General features: G+C 39.9%; 1 protein-coding gene across 1 annotated transcript in view; it reads right to left on the bottom strand.

The window, feature by feature from the left end:
- ANKFN1 (ankyrin repeat and fibronectin type III domain containing 1) overlaps positions 1–18,350 on the bottom strand; it is a gene marked incomplete at its 3' end in the record, with an annotated part of 139,010 nt that extends 120,660 nt beyond the window's left edge. The window contains exons 1-4 of the mRNA XM_079904546.1: positions 18,150–18,350; positions 15,158–15,368; positions 1,890–2,084; positions 16–129 (exon numbers count right to left, since the gene is read on the bottom strand). Coding sequence (XP_079760672.1) covers positions 16–129; positions 1,890–2,084; positions 15,158–15,368; positions 18,150–18,335 — 706 coding nt within the window. The 5' untranslated portion in view covers positions 18,336–18,350. The remainder of the gene's footprint in view (positions 1–15; positions 130–1,889; positions 2,085–15,157; positions 15,369–18,149) is intronic.
- Positions 18,351–21,810: the final 3,460 nt, after the last annotated feature.

The following is a 21,810-nucleotide window of genomic DNA, read 5'->3' as shown; positions in this document are numbered from 1 at the left end:
TTTGGAATCCAGTACCTTTATATCTGGTTACTACAGCTGCGTTGACACTAAGAGGCTCATGAAAGCTGACCGTGAGTGATGTGCTGCTGGTTACCATGAGACAAGCATTGGTTGGCACCTCAGGGGCTCCTGGGACAGAAGGAGAAGCACAAGGATCTTAATATAGCAAATCCTTTTCAAACAATGTTCCTGCCTCTTCAAAGGGTACCCCGAAACACACACTATGGAAACATTTGTTTGTAGAGCCTAATAGATTTTGCTTTTGAACATTTTCATTAGAAGTCTCAATGGCCTTTATTCATTGCTAGTGTGGTCTTATTTGAGCATTAGAACATCTTCTGAAGGGGTAAATAATACCAGTTAGGCCTTCTCAAATTATCTTAGAAACACAATAGGAGATTGGGCTGGACCAGTGGAGAGGAGGCCAGAAAGTGTTAGCAGGAACTGACATTGTAGATAGAGACTGTTACATTTCATAAAGTACTTTCATGTAAATCATTTCGTTGGAGGCTTTTTGCAAGCCTGTTGGGTAAAAAGAACGAGTAACAGCATCCCCACTTTTAGGATGAGGAAACTGCAGCCCAAAGAGGCCAAATTACTGGTTCAAGGACACAGTGAAGATATGGCTAGGATGGAAGCCCATGGCTTCAGATGCCCAATTCTGGGCTCTTGCCAGCATGGAATGCTAACTTGCCTTGCTCTCAGGCTGCTTCCAATTACATCAGGTACTATTTTTCTAAGAAAGACTGCATGGGCAAATGTCATGTCCACTAACCTCAGGTTTTAAAGGCCTTCTGATCACTCTAGGTACTTTTTAACACCCAGAAGATGTTTTGTAATTTAGAAAAAATTTTAAAAATGGCATCAAGCCTAAAAATGTGACTGATTCTAGTATTAATCTGTCCTAAAATGAGGTACCATAGTAAATACATTTATTGAAACAATTGCTGAATATCTTTTTTAAAAAAACGTGTATCAGCATTGCTAGAGATTGTTAATGTTAAAAGCAGCCTTTCGTTAATGTTACTTAAGTTATTTGCTTCAAGAGAAAGGATTAGGCCTAGATTTGGTACTTAGTGTACAATACTACAGAAAACAAGAATTTCCCTGCCTTTGGTGTTTGTTTATATCACAAAGCAGAGGCGGATAATTCCTAGCCTAATAAACCCATCTTTCCCTTATGTTTAAATTTTCAAGCCTAATTTTTAGTTTTTGTTGTTTGAATAAGATCACCTGTTGGAATAAGAGTTTAATGTTTCACAAGTGTTCGGATTTTATATGAATTTTTATATCACGGGCGGCACTAAGCAGTACCTTCCAGTGCTAATGAGTATTATCCAGAAACAAGGCTTTTCTTAAACTAACAGAAAGAACTGGTAAAGAGAATGGAAGTGCAGACAGCAGCGTAGTTCATGGGTTGATTGTCCTTCTCTGTTGCCTGTATTAACCGAAGGTCAGTTTATATAAGCTGTATATATTAGAGAGTTGAAAACAACTTAAACTGGAGCTTGAAGCAGAAACTGGACAAATAGGCAAACAAATGGTTTTCCACCTCCACATCCACAAAATATAGGCACTTCGGGCATCAGACCATTCAAGTCATTAGGCATTAAGGTGTAGCGGGTGGAAAGTGCTAGATGAGTGTGACATGGTGGAGGGAAGCCAGCAGCACTAAAGCCTCATGGCTGTTGTCAGAGAACCTATCAGGAGCCCGAAAATCAAGCAAGACAAAAGATCCTTTTACAGCCTCCCAGAGCCCTTGCTCCACATAGGCTGACAACGGCCATCCATGACCCTGTAGAGCTGCAAAAAATCAGTACAAGAAGGCCTGGCTGTCTCAAACCAGGGTTCAGTCTAGTTAAATGTACAAGTCCTCTGCTTATACTCACTGGCATGTTCAAAGCCTGTTTTCATGCGTCTGTAGAGTCGGTACCTCCACTCCCAAGCTTTCAGTTGTTTCTCTTTCTCTGTGTTGTCCAGGCTGAATCTTTCATTCTCCACCTGAGCAGACAGTTCACTCACCCTCTCCTGGGCTTCCTGCACCAGCGTGTTGAGGTGCATTGCTCGGCTTTCCAGGCTGACAACTGAAGGGAAAAAAAAGGGGTGACTCCCTTTTCTTTCTGGGGAAATGCTACTTCGTTGGCAGGATATCTGAGAGTCTACTATGGGTTTTTAAAAATGCCTGGGGAAAGTGGAATCTGTGTTCATTATTAACTATCTTACTATGATAAGGTCTAATTGGTGACACCACTAGTTGATAGTACACCTATCAGCTTAAGAGATTCCCATTGCTCTCTGGCCGAGACAGCTGCCTAGCAGAGTTAATTAGAATTCCACTAGTATGAGGCCCACTTCTGTTTCACATTGCACACGTCTGTTTCCGTGATCTTCAGAGGGACAAACACTAAGGGGCAAAAGCTTTGTAGGACTAGGAAGGCCTTAAGAAAAGCTGTCCATGAGGCAAGTTGCATTCTGCTGAAGAATATGTTTGGTTTTTTTTGTTTTTGGTGTCTTTTGTTTGTTATATTCTTCCCAGCTCATAGAGATTTTTCTATGTGTGTCTTAGTGGTAATTTTGTTCTTGTTAATCAATTTACGTATTGCTAACAAAGTGTTCCACTATTGCTGCCCCAGTAGAGCTAGTGAGCCCTGATGGTTGGGTGACTTGGGTGCGATCAGACATTGATCTTTGAGCAGTTTGATCTTTGATTGTGGTCTGATTGGAGGAACGGTTTCTGGAGATGCCCATGCCCAAGAGAGCAAGTTGTACTGGCTCCTCTTGCAGAGAGAGGTTGTCAGGCTTGATATTTCTGTTTTATTCAGTGTGTGATAATCTTTATTTGATTCACGTCACATTGTTTACCCAACCTTCCCCTGTGTGAGAGAACGTTCATGTCAATGATAGAACATTTCAGATTCTTAGGTCAGGTTGGGAGTCTGCTTCTTGCTGTTTACTCGCAGCACTCATGCATGTGAGGGCCTGCCTAGGTGGTCACTTGGTCACTTCAGTGGAGCCCTTCCTGGTTGGTGACAGAGACAGAAGACAGCCTTATCATGGGCATGTGGTAGAGGATCATACAAGTAATGAAACAGATCAGAGTCAAGTTCTGCGGATCTGTCACCAACATGTGGTTGACATTCTGCATGACCAAAACAATATTTCCCCCTGGTGGGTGGGAAAGAAATCCAACCATTTCATTCTTCTAATCCAGAGAGAAAATATTATGAAGATAATGCAAGTGAAAATTTGTTAGATATATTTTGAAATGGAAATTAAGTGGTTATATAGGCATGTTTGCATTAATTATAGGAAACGAATACTAATTTATTATTGCCCCTGCTCACCATCAGTCTAAATTTATTTATAGATGAGGTCAATGAAAAATTAGTTGAGTCTTTTTCTTTTTCTTTCTTTCTTCTTTCTTTTTAAAGTTGCTGTTTAGAACACTCAGGACTGTGTTTTGCTGCAGATTTGTCATGGTTAATGAATGTTGCTATAGCAGTCAATCATGTACTCTAAATACTGTCACACTTTTTTTTAAAGCCTCAGTCATGAGCCATGACAGAAAAATAAACAAACAAATATAAAGCTAAAAAACTCTTTCACTGAGCAGCTACACTATGCAGAATCCCTTGGGAAGGCTAAAGGAGGCCAGAATAAATGATAATATAAGTGCTGTGGATGTAGGGAAGCAATGATGGTGTATGAACACAGAGGTTCTGGAGAAAAGAAATACACATACACACACATGGGCGCATACTCCTGTGGAAAAATTGGCAATATTAGCAGCCTCAAGGTGCAATTTCCTGGAGCAGTGAGATTGACAGGTCAGTACTAAATGCTGTTAATTTAACTAACTTCAGATTAATGCTAGAGTCTGCTGTGACTGAAGCCCTCAAACACAGTCTCATTATAGCCTTGCTGGGAAGGTCCTAAATATAGGCATTGACAGTTTAAAACAAATTCGTATACATTTGTGTATTTTTAGACATAGGTTAGGCGTCAGAGTTTGTGTCACAGTTTTCAGGTTGATTAATTGACCCAGTAACTGCACCCTCTACACTCTCGCCCCCTCCTTCTTCCACTACAAATTATGGAGAAAATGGGGGAATTGTCTTTGCTAAGTCATTCAGTGAGCTTTTTATTGAAAGCCTGATGTTTGAATTGCATGCATGCGTCAACACTTGGGTGATAGACACATGATTTATAAAAATAAATTTTTCTAATACTATGAAATCCCCCCTATTAATTTTTATATCCACAACAGTTATTACTGGTGTGAATTCCAGGTGGCATTTCAGATGGACAGCTTCTCTTGAGCTATGCTTGGCTCCCCCTGGAGATTTTTCCTGCTTTTCCTAGCACAAAACATTTTGTTTCTAGACTTTTCCTTTACTTCTAGACTGTAGACCTGACGCTATTTGAGTTGTAGTGGTAAAGGAATTCTGTATCTTTAAGAAAAGCATTCACCTCTTCACAGAATAACAAGGAAGATACACAGAATTTTATAGCCAAGTAAGTTTTCCAATCATTTAGGTCCCTGTGCTTCTCAAAGTGAGATACCTAACATGCAGCATAGCATGGTGGTGGTGTTGATGGGGTGCAGTGGGCATCTCTGAAGCCTCAGAATAAATACGTGTGTCTTTCTGGAGCATCAAATTTTCAATGCAGATTTTGATGAAAGCAAATTATTTAGAAGTTAAAACAAACACTTCTATTATGGAGAAGAATGGAACATTTTCCTAAAAAATGAAGATAAAAAAAGAAAGTTTATAGATCTCTCGCTTCCCCCAGGCTAAGTTCCCAGATGCTCCTGGGAGTATACCTACTCACTTGCTTCTGTTAGAAGTAATTCCATGCACGAGTTGGAGAGGCACTAACTGAGCCAATGGTTTCAAACCATTTCACCAAGCAAACGTTTTATTATTTTTATTCTGTGGATTTTTAAATAGTTTAATAAAACACTCTCTTTTGAAGGATTTTCTTTATTGACTGCCAAATCAGCTGACTTAAAGTAATCATTTTTCTCCCTATTAATAGTGACCTATATAACTGCCAATAGAAGCATCTCTTCGGTATTAGATAATCAAACCTAACAAACTGGATTAATATTTTAAGGAAAATCAAGTAAATATGATAATCATATTAGAATTTGTAGTTTTATCTTGAGTAATGATGTGTTGGTTAAGTTTTTGACACCTTGGAAATTGTTTGGGGAGCCCCATTCCTATTTTTTCCACCCCAGCATGAGAACCTTTTCAATCCCCTTATTTTTAAAGGTAAAGAAACTGATACCCAGGGAGGTGGGATGATGATCCAGGGTTTCCTTAAAAACCTTAAATTTAGTGAACTTCCTCTAAACCTAAATGGAACGCAAATTAACCTATTCTTTATGTATTGCAGTGTTCTAATTGCTATCTATTTGGCACACGATTGGTGAACTCATTTTGGTTGGCTGTTTGGATATAGAAACTAGAAAGGTTAATGTCAATTTTGTGATTAATTTTCCTGCCCATCCACTTCCCTTTTCCTTGGGTCCATTCTCTTTTCACTTCTACCCTCTGGATATTTTGAGTCCAGAACTCCTGTATCTGTTTGCAAGGTTTGGTCTTTTCACTCTTACTGCCGTTGATCCCTTCTCCAGGCAAGCAGCTATCCCTCTGGGCAGCCGTAGGCAGCACAATAGAGGGTCTGTGAGTGTGTGGTGAGCTGTCCGGCTGGGGCAAGACCACTTGGCGGCTCCTGAAATAGGCTCCGTGCTATTGTGGTGTTTAATTATCAACAGCATTTCTACCACCCAGTGTTTCTGAGTGGGCATTTGTTATAAGACCTGCGCAGCTAATTAACTACAGGGTGGGAGTGGGGGGAGGGGCAGGAACTTGGTGTCCAAAGAATACAATTATGGCTACTGTTTAAATCCTCAGATAAATAATAATCAGACCAAGTGAATTTTCTTCACCATCAGAATCTAACCTGTTGGACTTCCCTGGCGGTCCAGTGGCTGACTTCGCCTTACAAGGCAGGGGGTGCGGGTTCAATCCCTGGACAGAGAGCTAAGATCCCACGTGCCTCATGGCCAAAAAACCAAAGACATAAAACAGAAGCAATATTGTAACAAATTCAGTAGACTTTAAAAAATGGTCCACATAAAAAAAACTTAAAAAAAAAAAATCTAACCTACTGATTGCCAACTACTTACTATCCTTACATTTCTTAATTTTGCCTTTGCCCTGCAACTGGTGAATTTGGGCCTAGTTGATAATTGCTTAAAGCTTGAAAAATATAATGAGGGTAAAATGTAAACTAATTTTAATTTTTAACTGAGGCTTTTAGGGAGCAGTTCATTTGACTTGCTTAAAGAAATACCTTTGCCCATTACTAATGATATGCCATTTTGCAATGTAGCAACAACTTTTCTATTGTTATTGGCATTTTCCTTGTTTTCATTGATGAGAAATATGGGGCACCAAGACAATCATTTAACCTCAGTGTTAGAAGGATCCTTACAATCAGCCTTAAGTGCCTCTTCCTATAGTACCTTTGGCCCTGTATGATTTCCTTCATGAGGGGAAGTCACTGTTCACCAAGGTGGCCTTGTGATAATCTTACATAGAAGACTGTCAATTAGCAGAGGTTTGTATTATTATTATTAAACCTATTAGTCTGTGTTGTATTTTTAAGAGGCACACAAAATAAATCAAATACTTGTTTTTGTAAAATAGCTGTTCTTCCATCCAAAAAAAAAAAAATCTTGCCCCAGATAAAAGTTTTCTGTTCTAGCTACCATCAGAAATATATTATATACTAAGTCATGTCAATTTCAACCCTGTTATTTCAAAGGAGAAAACAAGGTCACTTAGGTATAACCCTTGATTATAAGCCAATATCCTCTGGGCAACCAAGAATAGCAGTTAATAATATTTATCTTTGCTGATCATAAATGACAACCTCCTAACAACCTCACAACTGACTTGTTTTCAGCTAGGAATGTCAAAGGAAATAATATGGAGGTATTTTAATAATTAAATGTTTTTTAATTCAAAAACTCAAAGCTTAAGGTGCAGTTTACCTGTCCTGATAAGGTTCAGGGCTCAAAATTCACTTTGGTTTCACCTGGGCCTCAACCTGTTGTCTTATTTTCAAGTTTTCCCAAGGACTTTGAGAGTGTGGTTTCCGAAAGGTTTTAGTGATTTGGAGATTAAGTGTTTCATTTTAGTTACTGTGAGCTTTCTTCTCCTAGAACTCATTGCACCCTGGACATAGGGCTCTGGAATGTTTTTCTCTGCTATTTTCAGCAGAATGTGGATTCACGAAGTCCATATTATATAGTTTAAGTTGTAATTGTTGCTCTTTAAGAAGCCAGAGCCATTGACATAGAAAGGGACTTGCTGCCCAGGTCTCCCCAGCTCCAGGGGGGCAAATGGACATTTTCTCTGAAACAAACACACAAAACACCTGAAGAAATTATTTAGAAAATCCAAAGCAGATTACCCAATGACATCATAGGGAGTTTAAATATGAAATAAGATAGCTGTATCTTCTGCTGATTTTTCGATGCTGTCCAATAGAAATACAGTGTGAGTCGCATCACTTAAAATTGGCTAGTAGTGACATTAAGAAAGCAAAAAGAAATAGGTGAAATTAATTTGCATAATATATTTTAGTTAACAGATCCAAACATTATCATTTCAACATGCAATCAGTATAAAATTATTAATTAGATATTTTATATATTTTTTGGTACTTAAGTCTTGAAAATTCAGTGTTAAGTTTTACATTTAAAACACATTTTAATTTGGACTGGACACATTTCAAGTACCAACAGTCGTATGTCTATGTTCGTATAGTTTTAGAACATAAAATCCTACAAACTTCAAAAAGTGCCTATATTGGACAGTGTTTTCACAACACTAGACAACAGATGGGTAAAATATTTAAATTCTCTACCAGGAGATCTTGGGTTTGTTTTATTTCGTTTCTGTAAGTTATCTTGGCTAACAATCTTTTTGACCATTTACAATGTGCCAGGGAAATGTTTTAAACCTATTACATTTAATTCTCAACCATCTTAGATAGGTAGCGGAGTAGCCAGCCTTCAAGAGGGCCCCTAGTGATCTCTGTCTCCTAGTTTTCACACCCTGTACCGCGGCTGATCTATGTTGGTCATCGAGATAACAAGATTCAGCAAAAATGATAATATATCACCACTGATGTTAGGTTAGAAAAGGGACTGTTGCTTCCATCTTGGTTGGTCTCTTTGTCTTTCTTAAATCATTTGCTCTGGGAAGCCAACTGCCGTGTTAAGGAGCAGCCCTATGGAGAGGCCCATGCAGGAAGGGACACAGGTCTCACCAGCAGTCACTCTGAGTAAGCCTGGCAGTGGATCCTCTGGCTCAGTCATGCCTTCAGAGGATAGCAATGGTTACGTTGGCAGAACTGAGGGACAGGAACCTCGATAGTGAGTGTGTGCATGTGCACATGTGTGTGTTGGGTGGGCCAACAAAGGTATCTTTAAACTTTATATGTTTTAATTTTTGGCAAGGACAATATATTCTGTGTTGCACGTATATTTAAAATTTAAAAATAAAAGACTGAAAGGACAGTTATCAGCTCTTGAAGAGCAAGTGACTGGAACTTAGGCTATGGCCACCTGATGTCTAAATAATTATTTGGAAACAAAAAGAGATAAATTCACTTGATATTTACTAAAATCATTCCCTTCAAAATTAGTAATATATTCACACCCTTCAAAACAAGTGAGAGTAGCCTTGGCATTTATTCAGTTCAATTAAACACACATTTTTTGAGTGCCTTCTGTTTGCTGGGGATACAGGGACACATGAGACAAATTTTGCTCTTGTGGAGTTTACATTCTAACACAGGGGAGGCAGAAAATAAGGAAATCAAAACCTGGAGAAGAATATCATACAGTGATTTCAGTGCTGTGCGGAAAACTAAAATAAAGTGATGTGATTAGAAAGTGACTTTAGACTTTGGATTTGGTGGCCAAAGAAAGCCTCTCTTGAAGATGTGACATTTAAGGTGAAATGATAAGAAGGAGTTAGACCGAGTAATGATCAAGATTAAAAGCACTTGATCATTTCAAGCATAGGGAATAGCAGTCCAAAGGCCTTCTAATAAGATAGTGAGGAGTGTTCAAGGAATGGAATGGAGGCTGGTGTATCACGGGTGAGGGGTGAGCAGTATGAGATGAGGTTTGAGAAGGAGCAAGTTTGTAAGTCAGGGTGAGGATTTTTACACCTATTTTAATGAAGCAGATAAAAATATCTGGGGACGCATTCTAGCAACCGGCCTAAGGCTTGTTCTTTACGTAGTCTTAATGGTTGCAAATCTTTGTCTTTTGAAGGTGGATTTGATTTCAGGAAACCTCTCTAAATCATTGGAAACCACGACTGGTGAACATGGAGGGTGATGACGCCGAGCAATGCTGTTTTGGAACAAAAATCAGATGTGACTCTAAGCAATGAGTCAGATTTTCTCATAAACTGGCTCTGAGGACAAATCCAAAAGCATTTAGAGCAATGGCAGCACTGTTGGAGCAAGTGTGGGGTCTCCCATGTGGACCCTCTTAAAGGATAACATTCGAGTGGATTGTAGACTTTCTGGTGTGTTTGTTTACATAAAGCCAGCCTCATTAGTTTATAGTCACACCTCTTAGACGTGCCCTGAACCAGTCCCAGCACCAACACGGACCCTTGACTACTGCAGAAATAGTGGTGCATCCTGACCAGTCTGCCAAAATTTTAACATTGGTGTCTGCACCACACTCAGCTGACAGCTGCTCTGCGATCATATTTTATGAAGTAACTGAACATAACTAATTCTGGGAGACATTTCCTAGTTCCACAGGCAGTATCCAAGGGAAAGTGAGAGAGAGGGGTTCACAAAGGATTGCAGAGAGAGAGAGGAAAGGGTCTAGAGAGAAGGGAGAATGCAGCTATAGGAAAGGGCAGAAAGACTAAAAATGAGGAGCGTTCTGCCGTATTATTAATCGGTGTAGAAATAAAAACAGTCAGGCTACGTCTGCAACCAAATTTCAAAACAATGCCTGGAAAACACAATAATGGCAACAACAACAGGTTCCCCACAGTGTAACTTACTTGAAGAGAAAGTTTTCTTCATACATTGTGTGTGCAAGTGCATGTATGTATGTGTGCATGTGCACTGTACACATAGTGTATATGTGTGTGTGTGTGTGTGTGTGTGTGTGTGTGTGTGTGTATGTGCTAAAATTCAATACCTGCAGTTCCCAGCAGTATTAGGCAGGGCTTAAAATTCAACTGAAATTTCAACTGAAAATTTATCAGCACCTACATATGTGCCGGGTATTGGGGTCAAAAGATGAGATAACATCCATGTGAGTGACCAGATTTGCACATGGTAGGTATCCAAAAAGAACTAGTTTCTTTACGGTTACTGTTTATAGAGCCAAAATGATGCCAAATAGATAGCAGCCTCAGAAAGGCAAGGACCTCATTGATGATTCGGTGTGTTCGTCCTGGAGACTGTTGAAGTGTGATTCGAGGGTAGAGGTAGGATATGAGTTAGAATAAGGGAGGGGTTTATGACAAGGGACTTTCAGTTATGGAGCAAGTCTTTCTCAGCCGTTGTTCAACTGAGTATGAGTTATGGCAAGTGGGATACTGAATGGATGAAAAAATCAAAAGTATAGCCCCCAGGTATCCTGTAGTAGCTTTGTACATTAACTTTCCTAGCGCTAGTCCTTTTAGATTCTGGGCCTGTTTCCTGAGCTTGGCACACGTATGTGGGATTCTACTTCAACAATGGCTAATGTTTTCTCCTAGAAGGAATGAATATTACTTTGTGCTGCTTACCTAAAGGTGGGAGGAACAGAAAAAAGTTGCCGAATAAAGATAGTAGATTCATCTAATGAGCAGGTTGAGGTTCTGTGTATATTTAAACTTGGGGCAGTGTGCAAATTTGGGTGGCCACTTCTGGAACTTTCCTTATGAATAAGGAAATGTACATGGTTGAATTTCAAGCCATGTTTATTCAGAACACCTTCATATAGCTCTATGATTTCAGGGGCTAAAGCCCAGAAGACATGCCTGACCGGTGGCTTAGGAGGTAAATCCCTAAACGTATCTGTGTCTTTGTGATTCCTGTTACGAAAGGGAGAGAATTACAGAGGACTTTCTTCTGAGTTACGTCAGGATCTTTGGTTGGCATAGTGAAAAGAGTATTGGGCTGTTTTCAGAAGGGAACACACAGGGGAAGAGAAGACAGAAAATTTACCCTATTAGAAATCCTGAAATATTTAACAGGCATTAGAAGAGGACAGATGGAGAGTCAGGGAAGGAAGGAATTGAACATCTGCAGTGTGACAGTGAGTGTGCTAATGCTTTTCCACAAATACCAAAACAATACAGAAGATCTGGGTTCAAATCATGGGTCCACCACTTATTAGCTTTGGAGCACTGGATGAATTATTTGTCTTTATTTCAGTTTCCTCGTTGATCAAAACGAGGAAGCTAACTCTCATCTCACAAGTCAGTGGTCAGGATCAAGTGAGATGACGCAAGCAAAAGCATTTTTGCAATGTGTAAAATACTCTAAGAACTTAAGACGTCATTCTTCTATCCTGCCTCTGCAGCTTCTGCGGATCAGTTTGCAGTGGGTGCTTGCTTATCTGGTTCTAGCTGGGAGACTCTGGTTTTCCTCATGGGCTGGCTCATACTCATGCCCAGAAGCAATTTGATTTCTCTGGTACTTGATACATAAAGTGAATTAAAAATCCCTGAAAACAGACTGTGTTCTTCTATCCTGCCTTTTTTCAACAGGAATGGCATCTCAGCTCATAGAGCAGCACAAAGAAATACACCATAGGATTTTAGCAAAGGCACAAAGGGAAAGGTCCAGGGGCCCAGCGGCCACAGCCTTCTTTATTAGTTACTTGGAAAGACAGTGAGTTTGCACAGCAGGATTCCAGGCGTGGTATCTCACACACTTGGACTTGAATCCTTGACATCCCTATTCATTTGCTAGATGTGTGACCTTTGGTCAGTCACTTAACCTCTCAGAATCACGAATTCCTCTTCTTCAAGATGGAGGTAATAACATCATCCTGAAGGGCTAGTGTGAAAACTGGAGATAATGTATGTGGAGATTTCATAGTTTCTCAATCAATAGTCCTTTGCCATTTTTACACATGTGGGAGTCTGTACATGATCCTATCTCTTTAACTTTTTGGGTGGCCAAGGTGACTTCGGTGTCATATTTCCTAGAAGCTAAAACCTGGGTTTCTCTCTCACTGTCCTTTACAAGTTTGTGATGGTAATGTGGTTACCGTCCCACAGGGAATGAGAAAAACCAGGGATCTTTTGAATGAATTTGCTTTCGGTTTAACTAAATATTTAGTACTTGGGTTATTTTATGGAGATTTAATTATGCACAAGGGGGATTGGGGAGATTGGGAGTATTACTGGTTTCATGGAAAATGCAGAAATTCTTTGCAGCGTCTCAGGTAAGTAAGACTAATGTTTCATCCAGCTCAGTGCAGGCAACATCTGGATGAATGGTCTCCTTGTTCCTATAGAATGGGGCTCAGTCTGCATTCTCTATGTTCAGACCCCTTGATTCTCTCTCCACCGCTCTCTCACTGCATCTTTAGGACAGACGTTATTGCAACATAAATTGGAAGGCAGCAAATAAACCTTTTTGATTTCTTCCATCCTTATTTGCCCATCCCTCCAAATCCTCCAATTCCACTAAAAAGAAGCAGCACTTTGATGATGGAGCTCTTATTGAAGAGCCCCAATGCTACTGAACCCAAGTCCTCATTCTTTTTGACATGGATGTAGTGAGTTTAGCATTTTTAAAATAAAGAGTTTTATGATACAAGGTTCTGCCTCTGTACCTAGTTTTTGGGTGGCAGGGGTTTATGAAATTTAGGAGCAGAGATGTGACCTCTAATTATATATTTGCTTGCTTCTCTTTCAGCCTTCTGGGTCTCACCACTTGGAAGTGAGTGAATCAGTATTAGTGAAACTAACAATTTGATGAGTTTACTTTTTTCTTTTAGGAAACATAAAAACTGTGGCTCAGAGCCATTGTGGTCATTGGGTCAGAGAGTTTGCACCTAAGGGAATATGAGTGCCTCCCTCAGAACGTTGTGTGAGGATTCAAGGAGTCAATACATGTAAAGTGCTCAGAATAGTGCCTGGCACAGGGCAAGGGCTATATGATTTTATCCCATCCACTCCTGGGCGGGGTCTATGACCTGAGAGCAGTTCCCTGTGGTAAGTACTATCAGCTCTACTTCAAAATACATCCAGAAAGAAGCCATTCACAAAAGACCACATACGATGTGATCCCGTTTATCTGAAATGTCCAGAAGAGGCAAATCTATAGAAACAGAAAGTAGATTCGTGGTTGCTCAAGGCTGGGAGGAGTGGGGAGGTTGGGGTGAGATAGCCAAAGGGTATGGGGTTTCTTTTGGGGGAATGAAAACGGTCTAAAATAGACTGTGGTGATGGTTGCACAAGTCTGTGCATATACTAAAAACCATTGAATTGTATGGCATGTGAATTATATCTCAATAAAGCCGTTAAAAAATACATTCAGAATTCCACCGCTGCTCACCATCCATGTCACCATCAATGTCACTATGGTGCTAGTCCAAGCAACTGGCATCTGTCTCCTGGACCATTAGAATAGCCTCCTAATTGGTTTTCACAGTTTCACAGTTGCCCTAACCACTGTGTATTCTCCACAGACGGCTGTAGTGATCTTTTATTTTTTTATTTTTATTTATTTATTTTTTTTGCGGTGCGCGGGCCTCTCACTGTTGTGGCCTCTCCCGTTGCGGAGCACAGGCTCCGGACGTGTAGGCCCAGCGGCCATGGCTCACGGGCCCAGCCGCTCCGCGGCATGTGGGATCTTCCCGGACCGGGGCACGAACCCGTGTCCCCTGCATCGGCAGGCTGACTCTCAACCACTGCGCCACCAGGGAAGCCCTGTAGTGATCTTTTAAAATATAAAGCAGAATATGTCTTCCTCCCTCCCTCCCTCCCTCCCTCCCTCCTTCTTTCTTTCCCATGCCACGCGGCTTGTAGGATCTTAGTTCCCTGACCAAGGATTGAACCTGGGCCCCAGCAGTGACGGCACCGAGTCCTAACCACTGGACTGCCAGGGAAGTCCCCAGAATATGTCTTTCATCTGCTTAAACTGTTCCACTGTCTCCCCATCACACTTAAAATCAAAGTGAAACTTCTCACCTTGGCTAATCTGCTCCTGTATGGTCTGGTCCCTGTGACTTGTCCCTCAGCCATCACTCTCCCCTATGTTCATTTTGCTTTAGCCACACTGGCCTTCTTGTTCTTCAGATATGGCAGTCCCATTCCTACTTGCCTCAGAACCTTTCTGAGTGTTTGCCATTCACTCTGCCTAAAATTTGACCCCATGTCTTCTCATAGCTCATTCCTTGATATTGCCTAGGACGAGGCTCAAATGTCACTGCATTAGAGAGGCTTTTCTTGCCCAACCCTATTAAAATAGTCCCCACTCCATCAATCTCCAGCCATTCATTCACTTTATTTTCTTCATCGTATTTATCACTATTTGAATTTATATATTAATTTATCTATTTACTTGATTGTTGGAAATCTCCTCCCCTAGTACGTAAGTTCTTTGAGCGTAGAGATTTTTGTCTTGTTCACCACTGCATTCCTAGTACTTAGAACATGCCCTTTCCTCATTGTTTGTTGAATGAGTGAATGAATGAATGGAACCACCATGTTGACTGTGGACAGAAAGCCATTAACACACACATACTCATTCTCTTTTCTATCTCATTCTTTTTTCTATGTATATGTGCTATGCTATAGCCTCACTTGGAGTCTTTCACATATCTTAAAACTTGCATTCAATTCTTACGAGGAAGTTCCTTTGAGGTTCCTTTTCAATAACATTCTGTGTATTCTATTTAGAACGTAACTTGATGCTTGGACTGATAAACACTATCACTGTTTGCATGAAAGTTCATGAAAACATGTAAAGGATTTCAGAGCCTATGCTTAGTCAACCATTCATTCTAAGGGCCAGCAATGGCTATTTCGGTGGCATAAAGCTGCGGTCTGGCCTTAATAGTACATGTTTTATTCTTGAGTTTACTTACAGTGTGGACTTTCTTGGGCCCCTGTTCTCAGAAGAATCCTAGCAATGGGCACATTGTTGGTCATGATGGCGATATCCAGAGGTGTCAGCCCCTCACTGTTAGGTGTGTTGAGATCTAGTTCTTCCGACGTGTACTGATACAGGAGGATCTGCACAGCATCCATGTCTTGCTGTTCAACTGCTTCAAACATGGCTTCATTGCCCTGGAAGTTCTGGAAGAGAATGAAGCAGGTTCGCACAGTTTCATAGACCAGCTTGTCTTCATGGCCTAGCTGTTTTGAATTTTAGGGACTGCTTCAGTGACTGCATTCCCACTTATAAGTGGTATAACTGCTATTTATTCCAAGGTCTCCAAAGTAAACACTATTGGACCCTCCCTCCATCTTTTTTAATGAACATTGAAAAGATCTGTATATTTAGATGCATTGAGACAATATAGTATACAGTCTACAGATAAGAGCAAACATCAGTTTTTCTCAAACCAGTCTTCTGTGGAATACTGTTCAGTAGGCCATCATAAGGTGTTCTATGAAGAAAGTAGCATGTGGTCAAGTGAATTTAGTAAACATTAGATTAAACCAAGTTACTGCATTATTTTATTGTAAGACCTCTCAAGCCCTTTAGTAATTTTAACATGCAATTATGACTCTCTAATAGGTGAGAAATATGACCTGTTTCAAGTATTTTTTCACAGAACATATTTTTCATTATATTTGTTTTAACTGTCCTGGAATAAGGTTCTACCAAACACAGTTTGGAAAACGCTGGCATAGATAACACAGCACAGGTAATTTAAATTATGACTAGCTTGGAATACACTTCCTCTGTTTCTCAAACTCATCCCCTCCCTTTCCGTCCCTGTGTTTTGACTGTTTCTCAGACTGTTACCAGATCATGGCAGTGACCTACCTGTTGCTAGTCTTAGTCTCCTCCATCCCTACTCCATATTGATACGAGTAGTCTTTCTAAAATTTACACTGCTACATGTCCTTTCCTTATTTACAAATCTCTAGTAGGTCCACACTGCCTGCAGGCTGACTCCCTAACTCCTAGACTCCTTTATACTAACCTCTACACTTTCTCAGCCCTGAGCCCCAGCCACTGAATACCTGGCATTTCTGAGACCTCAGGTGAGGGGCTCAAGAGGTGGTGTCCAGGGAAGGTTTCAGTGAATGGGCGGCAATTGCTTTGGGGCCTGAGAGGGCCAAAAGTTGAATATTCATAGGATACAAATCACCTATAGAAGAGAATAGCTAAAGACAGTATCTTTCCTTTGAAAAGTTCTTTCAGGGGATTAATAGTAAGCAAAGGAGAAAAGCTTTAGAATTCTCTCAAATACATATTTCTGTAGCTCATGGGGTAAGAGCAACACACACACTATTCATACATTTATCTGGTATCTTCTCCAAGAGTTCCCAGGTGTTTAAACATGTTGAAATACCAATGGTCCTGAGCTAGCATAGGGGTTGCCTGATTAAAATGTGGAAGGTCTTCAGTAACCACATATTTAGGTAGGCAGGTTTTATTTTTAGTCTCATCAAAAATCAATTCTCCCATTCAAAGGCTACAGGTCGACATAGCTGAGTGCGTAACACATGAATGAAATTGGAGGAAAACACAAAGCTATTATGCAAATGCTTGTTTTGACAAAGGGGACCCAGGGGATAGAACTGTTTGATATGCAGCTCTCTTTGCTACATGGCAGTCTGCTGAACCGAAAAGTGTTTTGTCGACAATCTGCTAAGCTGAACAGCCTCTGATGCTTAGGCCGTAACTCAGCCACAACCAAGCCCTCCCAGAAGATGAGTTTGAAATGAGAAAACAAACTAGAAAACAAATGAGTGCAAAGTTAAAATGCTGCTCTGTCCAAACAACACAGTTGTGTATTTGTTTGTGATTCTTAGTCTGTCTAATTTCTCATGTGCCATACTTGCTCTCACTCTTAAGTCATTCCCTTCGCCATATGCTTTTGTTGGCAAACTCTGGTACGCTTCTATCTGGAAAGGCTAGGGCTCATTTCTGTTTTAAGCTCAAACAAATGGTGCCATTACCCCCTGCAGAAATACCCTTGCTGAGCATGATAATATTATGCCCTCAGCTTTTACTGAGGGGCAGTATAAGAAGCTGCTATGTGAGAATGTTTATAACATCCCCAGTGCCACTCTTTATTCTCCATTACATAATTCACTATGACATCTTATAGAAGCCGGAGGACTTAGCAACAGGAAGATATTCATTTGGTATACTTGCAGTTATTAGTTAATGGAATGCTATTACCAATTGTCCTTCCCCTTCTGCTTTGACTGACTAGGAACTCAGAGGTAAATGTAATAACAAATTTTAGGTACTGTATCTGCCTAGGTTTTTGGTATATCTATTTCTCTTTCCATCCCCACTATTTTCTTTTTCCAGTTTTTTTCCTTCCTTCCTCCCTCCCACCCTCCTCCCCTTCCTTCTTTCTTTTTCCCTTTCTTGCTCCCTTGCTGTCCCCCACAATCACCATCGCTATTGATTTATTTACCATTGTATAATACATTTGCATTTTTTTTTGTTTTTGCCTGGATTCTGTCTTGAATGCCTTTGGAAAGCATATGGGGTATACATTACAAATAAGTAAATAAAATATTGTTCATTGTTCATTCAATATTTGAATGAACACTGGATTTGAATGAACACTGGATCTCTCAGAAAGCCTATTTAATCTCAAACTCCATATTTGTCAAGCTGCTATTTTGTGGGCTCTTTGGTCTATTAGAGAAAGAAAAACTAAGGGAAATAAAGGAAAAGAAATTAAGAAAAAGAAAGGGAAAATCTCACAGTCACTTAAACTTCGACTAACATATATATGTGCAGTTCCTACCTTACCTGACTTTCAACATTTATAAACTTGCAAACATCAGGTTCTGGAGTAAACGTGGATCATCGTAGTATCTCCTTAAATCCAAACACAACTGCACTAATCAAACCAAGATGAGAATAAAGAGTTTTATTACCACCGGAGTCTTTCTGAGACTCAGCCGGTCAGTTCTTGTTCTAAAAGAGGCTTCATCAAACGAAGAGTGGCTCCCTTTCAGTTTCTCAGAGAGGTTCCGGTACAGGCGTTTGGCAGCACTGGGAGATGATGGGGCGCTATGTTTTTTTGACTGAGAAAGATGTAAATTCTGCATTTGCTGGGTCATTTTCACACGGCAATTCCTAAGAGGAGAAAAATCTAATGTCATAATTTACACAACATAATTATACGTTGACAAAAAATTTTATCATCCCCAGTAACCATCTGGAATCCTAATAAAATATTATAGCTGGAAGGGACCTTAGAGATCATCAGATCCAGCTTTTTAATGTTATAGATGAGAAAGCTGAAACCCAGGGAAGGGAAGCAGCTTGTTTATGGCCAAATAGCTAATTGGTGGCAAGAATGAAATGACAACATCCATTTACTATATAAACATATGCATTTACATACAAACATATATGACTTGAGCCTCTACGAAAAATCTTTTGATCTCTGTCCCACTGGGAGGAAGTATCTCAATTCTATAACCCAGGGAGTCTGTTCAATTATTCTTGGCTATATATAATTGGAATTTTGCTACTTATACTCTAGATGCTGTCTTCTGTTGGGTGTATAAAAGAGTGTGGTTGTTTCCTGCAGATCCCCCTTCTCTCAAAAGTGTTAAACTGTGCCTGTTGTCTGAGATTTGTTGGACTATCGCAGTGCCCAGAGCTTTGGGGAATTTGTACCGATAGGCTCATCCCTGCTCACCCCAGATACTTCAGATAGTGTCCTCCAGGACACTTACTACTGGCATTCTCCAAGTAGTATTTGACTGCTGTTCCACAAATCTCTAAACAGGTCCTCACCAACGTCATGCCTGAAGTCAATTTCCAGGAGGTTAGCTATGGATTTCAAAGGCTGTCCATCATTATGTTGGGTATTGCTATTGAAATATTGATGCTACCAAGGCTATTGCTGCCTAGCATGTGTGTATTGGATGAACAAATGTATGAATGAAATAATTGGCTAAGGCAGCTATGTGCAAGGTGTCTCCACCCCTGGTGCAGCCTCTGGTGCATTGGGCCCAGGTCTCTGGAGCATGCGGCTGCCTTCCCACCACCTGCCCTCAAATACCCAGTGGAGTCTTCCATTTGTAATGCTGCCATTGCCACTTAGCCGTGACCCTTAGGACATCTTCAGTCCTTGAGTTTTTATAGCTTTATGGGCTCTGATATAATGCCATGTAGAATCTCTTTTATTGACCAAACTCTTCACAGCACTGACTTCGGTGATTCTCCAACTCCTACAGGATATAACCATATTCTTTAGCTTTACATACAAGTGCTTGCCTCTCTAGCTTCATCTGATACTGTACTTCTACATTATATGTTTCAGTCTTTCTGATCTCCTTAGAGTTTCCTAAGTGGTTCAAACTCTTTGCTCCCTCTGGGTCTTTGTATGCACTGCTCTGTATGTATTAAAATTTCATCTGTGCCTGCATCCCCTAGGAAACAATTGTTGATCCTGAAAGTCTATGTTCAAGTAGTTTCTGACACCCCAGGGCAAATTTGGGTATTTCTTTACTCATTCACTCAGTATGTGCTTGTTACAGTAAATACTTTATCACGTTACAACTGTTTGTTTGGCTTTCTGTCTCCCAGCTAGTCTATATGCTTCACAAGAACAAGGACTGCTAAATATTACTTTTTATATCCCCAGTACCTAAAATGTGCCTGTCTCAGGGTAAAAGAAATATAACAGAGATTAAGATGTGAATCTCCTCTTCCACCTACTGAATATGGGATCTTGGGCAAGTTACATAACATGTCTGCATCTCATTTTTCTAATTTTTGAAATAGAGAAAATAACAACAACTACATATTATGGTTGTGAGGATTTGATGAGATAATGAATGTAAGTAGCTTAGAATGTAGGCAGACTTCTGGCAGCTATCATATTTATTATAGAAGATACTCAGCAGATACTTCAGAGTAAATGAATGCACATTTGAGAGTCTATTACATATAATATAGTAAGGGTCTACCCAGAAAGCTCATTTCCTCTCATGCTTCTGAACTGGGTTCCATGTCCACTAGCACCAACTAACCTTGACTTCCTTGCACTTTAACAAATGGAGATCCATCTTCATTACATTGTTGAATGTCTTTAGGCACCTTTTAAGTCTTGCTTGTAATTTTCTCCAACACAGACTTCCTGATGCCTTCTGAGGAGGTCAGACCTATTCAATATTAGTCATGTGCATCAGGACCTACCCATTCTCAGCTAAACGGCCACATTTACATTTGGAAGGAGGATGTAAAGCACTGTCTGTAGTGTGTATGTACATGTGGGTATATTTTCATTAATTTTTAATAATCGTTTAATTTACACAAAAGCAGTAGGTGATTTGGCATCTTCCTCTTTCTGCCTACAAATCTTTTACCTATAATTCAATAGCAGCCCTAGCACTTCCTCTATGTCTTAACCATTCCCACAGAAATTCCAGATTGATATGCAAGCTAGCTTACATGGGGATTGCCTTTACTTATTTACTTCTGCCTCCTGTCTCTAGCCTTTTCCTTCAGCATTAAGCCATCTGTCTTGTCTACATCATTATCATTCCCCAAATAACTCTACATTCTTTAGTATCTCCCACAGTGCCCTGGAGTCCAGTAAATAAATTCTTGTCGATTGATCAAATTCCAGTGACTTGCCCTCTAACTGATGACACCTACCCACACGGTCTCTTTTGTCTTTGCTCATCTCCTGTCTGTTCCCTTCACTCAAAATAGGTTGACTTTCTCTGTCTCTTTGACTTCCTTCTCATACCACCCCAGCTGTCCCTTCCTTCCAGGCCATCCTTTAGCACGTTTCTGTTTTTCTAGATTTCATCTATCATGATATTTTCTTTTCCTTCTCTATATTTAAAATTTTGTCTGATGAGAGATACTGAGAAAGACAACTTTCTATTATCTGTTCTCATAAACATGCACACCCCTCCCAGCTAAATGTGCTCTTACATTTTTACCATGGAAAGGGAAAAGCGTTTGAGAAGCAGAGGAGCTTTGGCTCTGGAATTTGGCAGACCCAAGCTTGAACCAGGATATTTTTATCTGTAATCTGTGTAACTTTGGGCACTTTAATAAAATTCTCTGAGTCTGTGTAGTATATAAAAAGGTTTATTACAGAGTTGTGAAGATTAAATGAATTAACAAAAGGTATGCATCCTGTTTGGTGCATAGTAGCCACTCAGTAAATAGCAGCAATTATTAAGGTTACTCCAAGTCTTCTTCTCAAACCAGAAACACCAAAGTACACTGTAATAATTTAAATAGTTTTGTTTGTTGTAAACATTGTTTTGAATCTGATTTTATGTATTTACTATACTCCATTTTTATTTTGATAAAAATATGTTTGGATATTTTAGTGTGTATGTTTACAGTAAGTTATGGTAAAACAGAAGTACCAAGTAGAGCTTCAGACGGTTAGAGGGAAGAGAGGAATAAAGATGTCTAAAAATACTTGAGAAATAAAAAGAAACAAAATTAGGAAACATAATAAATAGAAATGTAAAATGAAGGAGTAGGGTTAAGACTGAATATGTGGGCACAATACATTCAGATGGTTTACTTTTCCTAATAAAAGATAAAACTCTC

The sequence above is a fragment of the Stenella coeruleoalba genome (genome assembly GCF_951394435.1).
Source record: "Stenella coeruleoalba genome assembly, chromosome: 19".
Classification (NCBI taxonomy): Eukaryota; Metazoa; Chordata; class Mammalia; order Artiodactyla; family Delphinidae; genus Stenella; species Stenella coeruleoalba.
The sequence above is the reverse complement of the archived record's forward strand: the minus strand, read 5'-3'. Positions and strand labels throughout refer to the sequence as shown.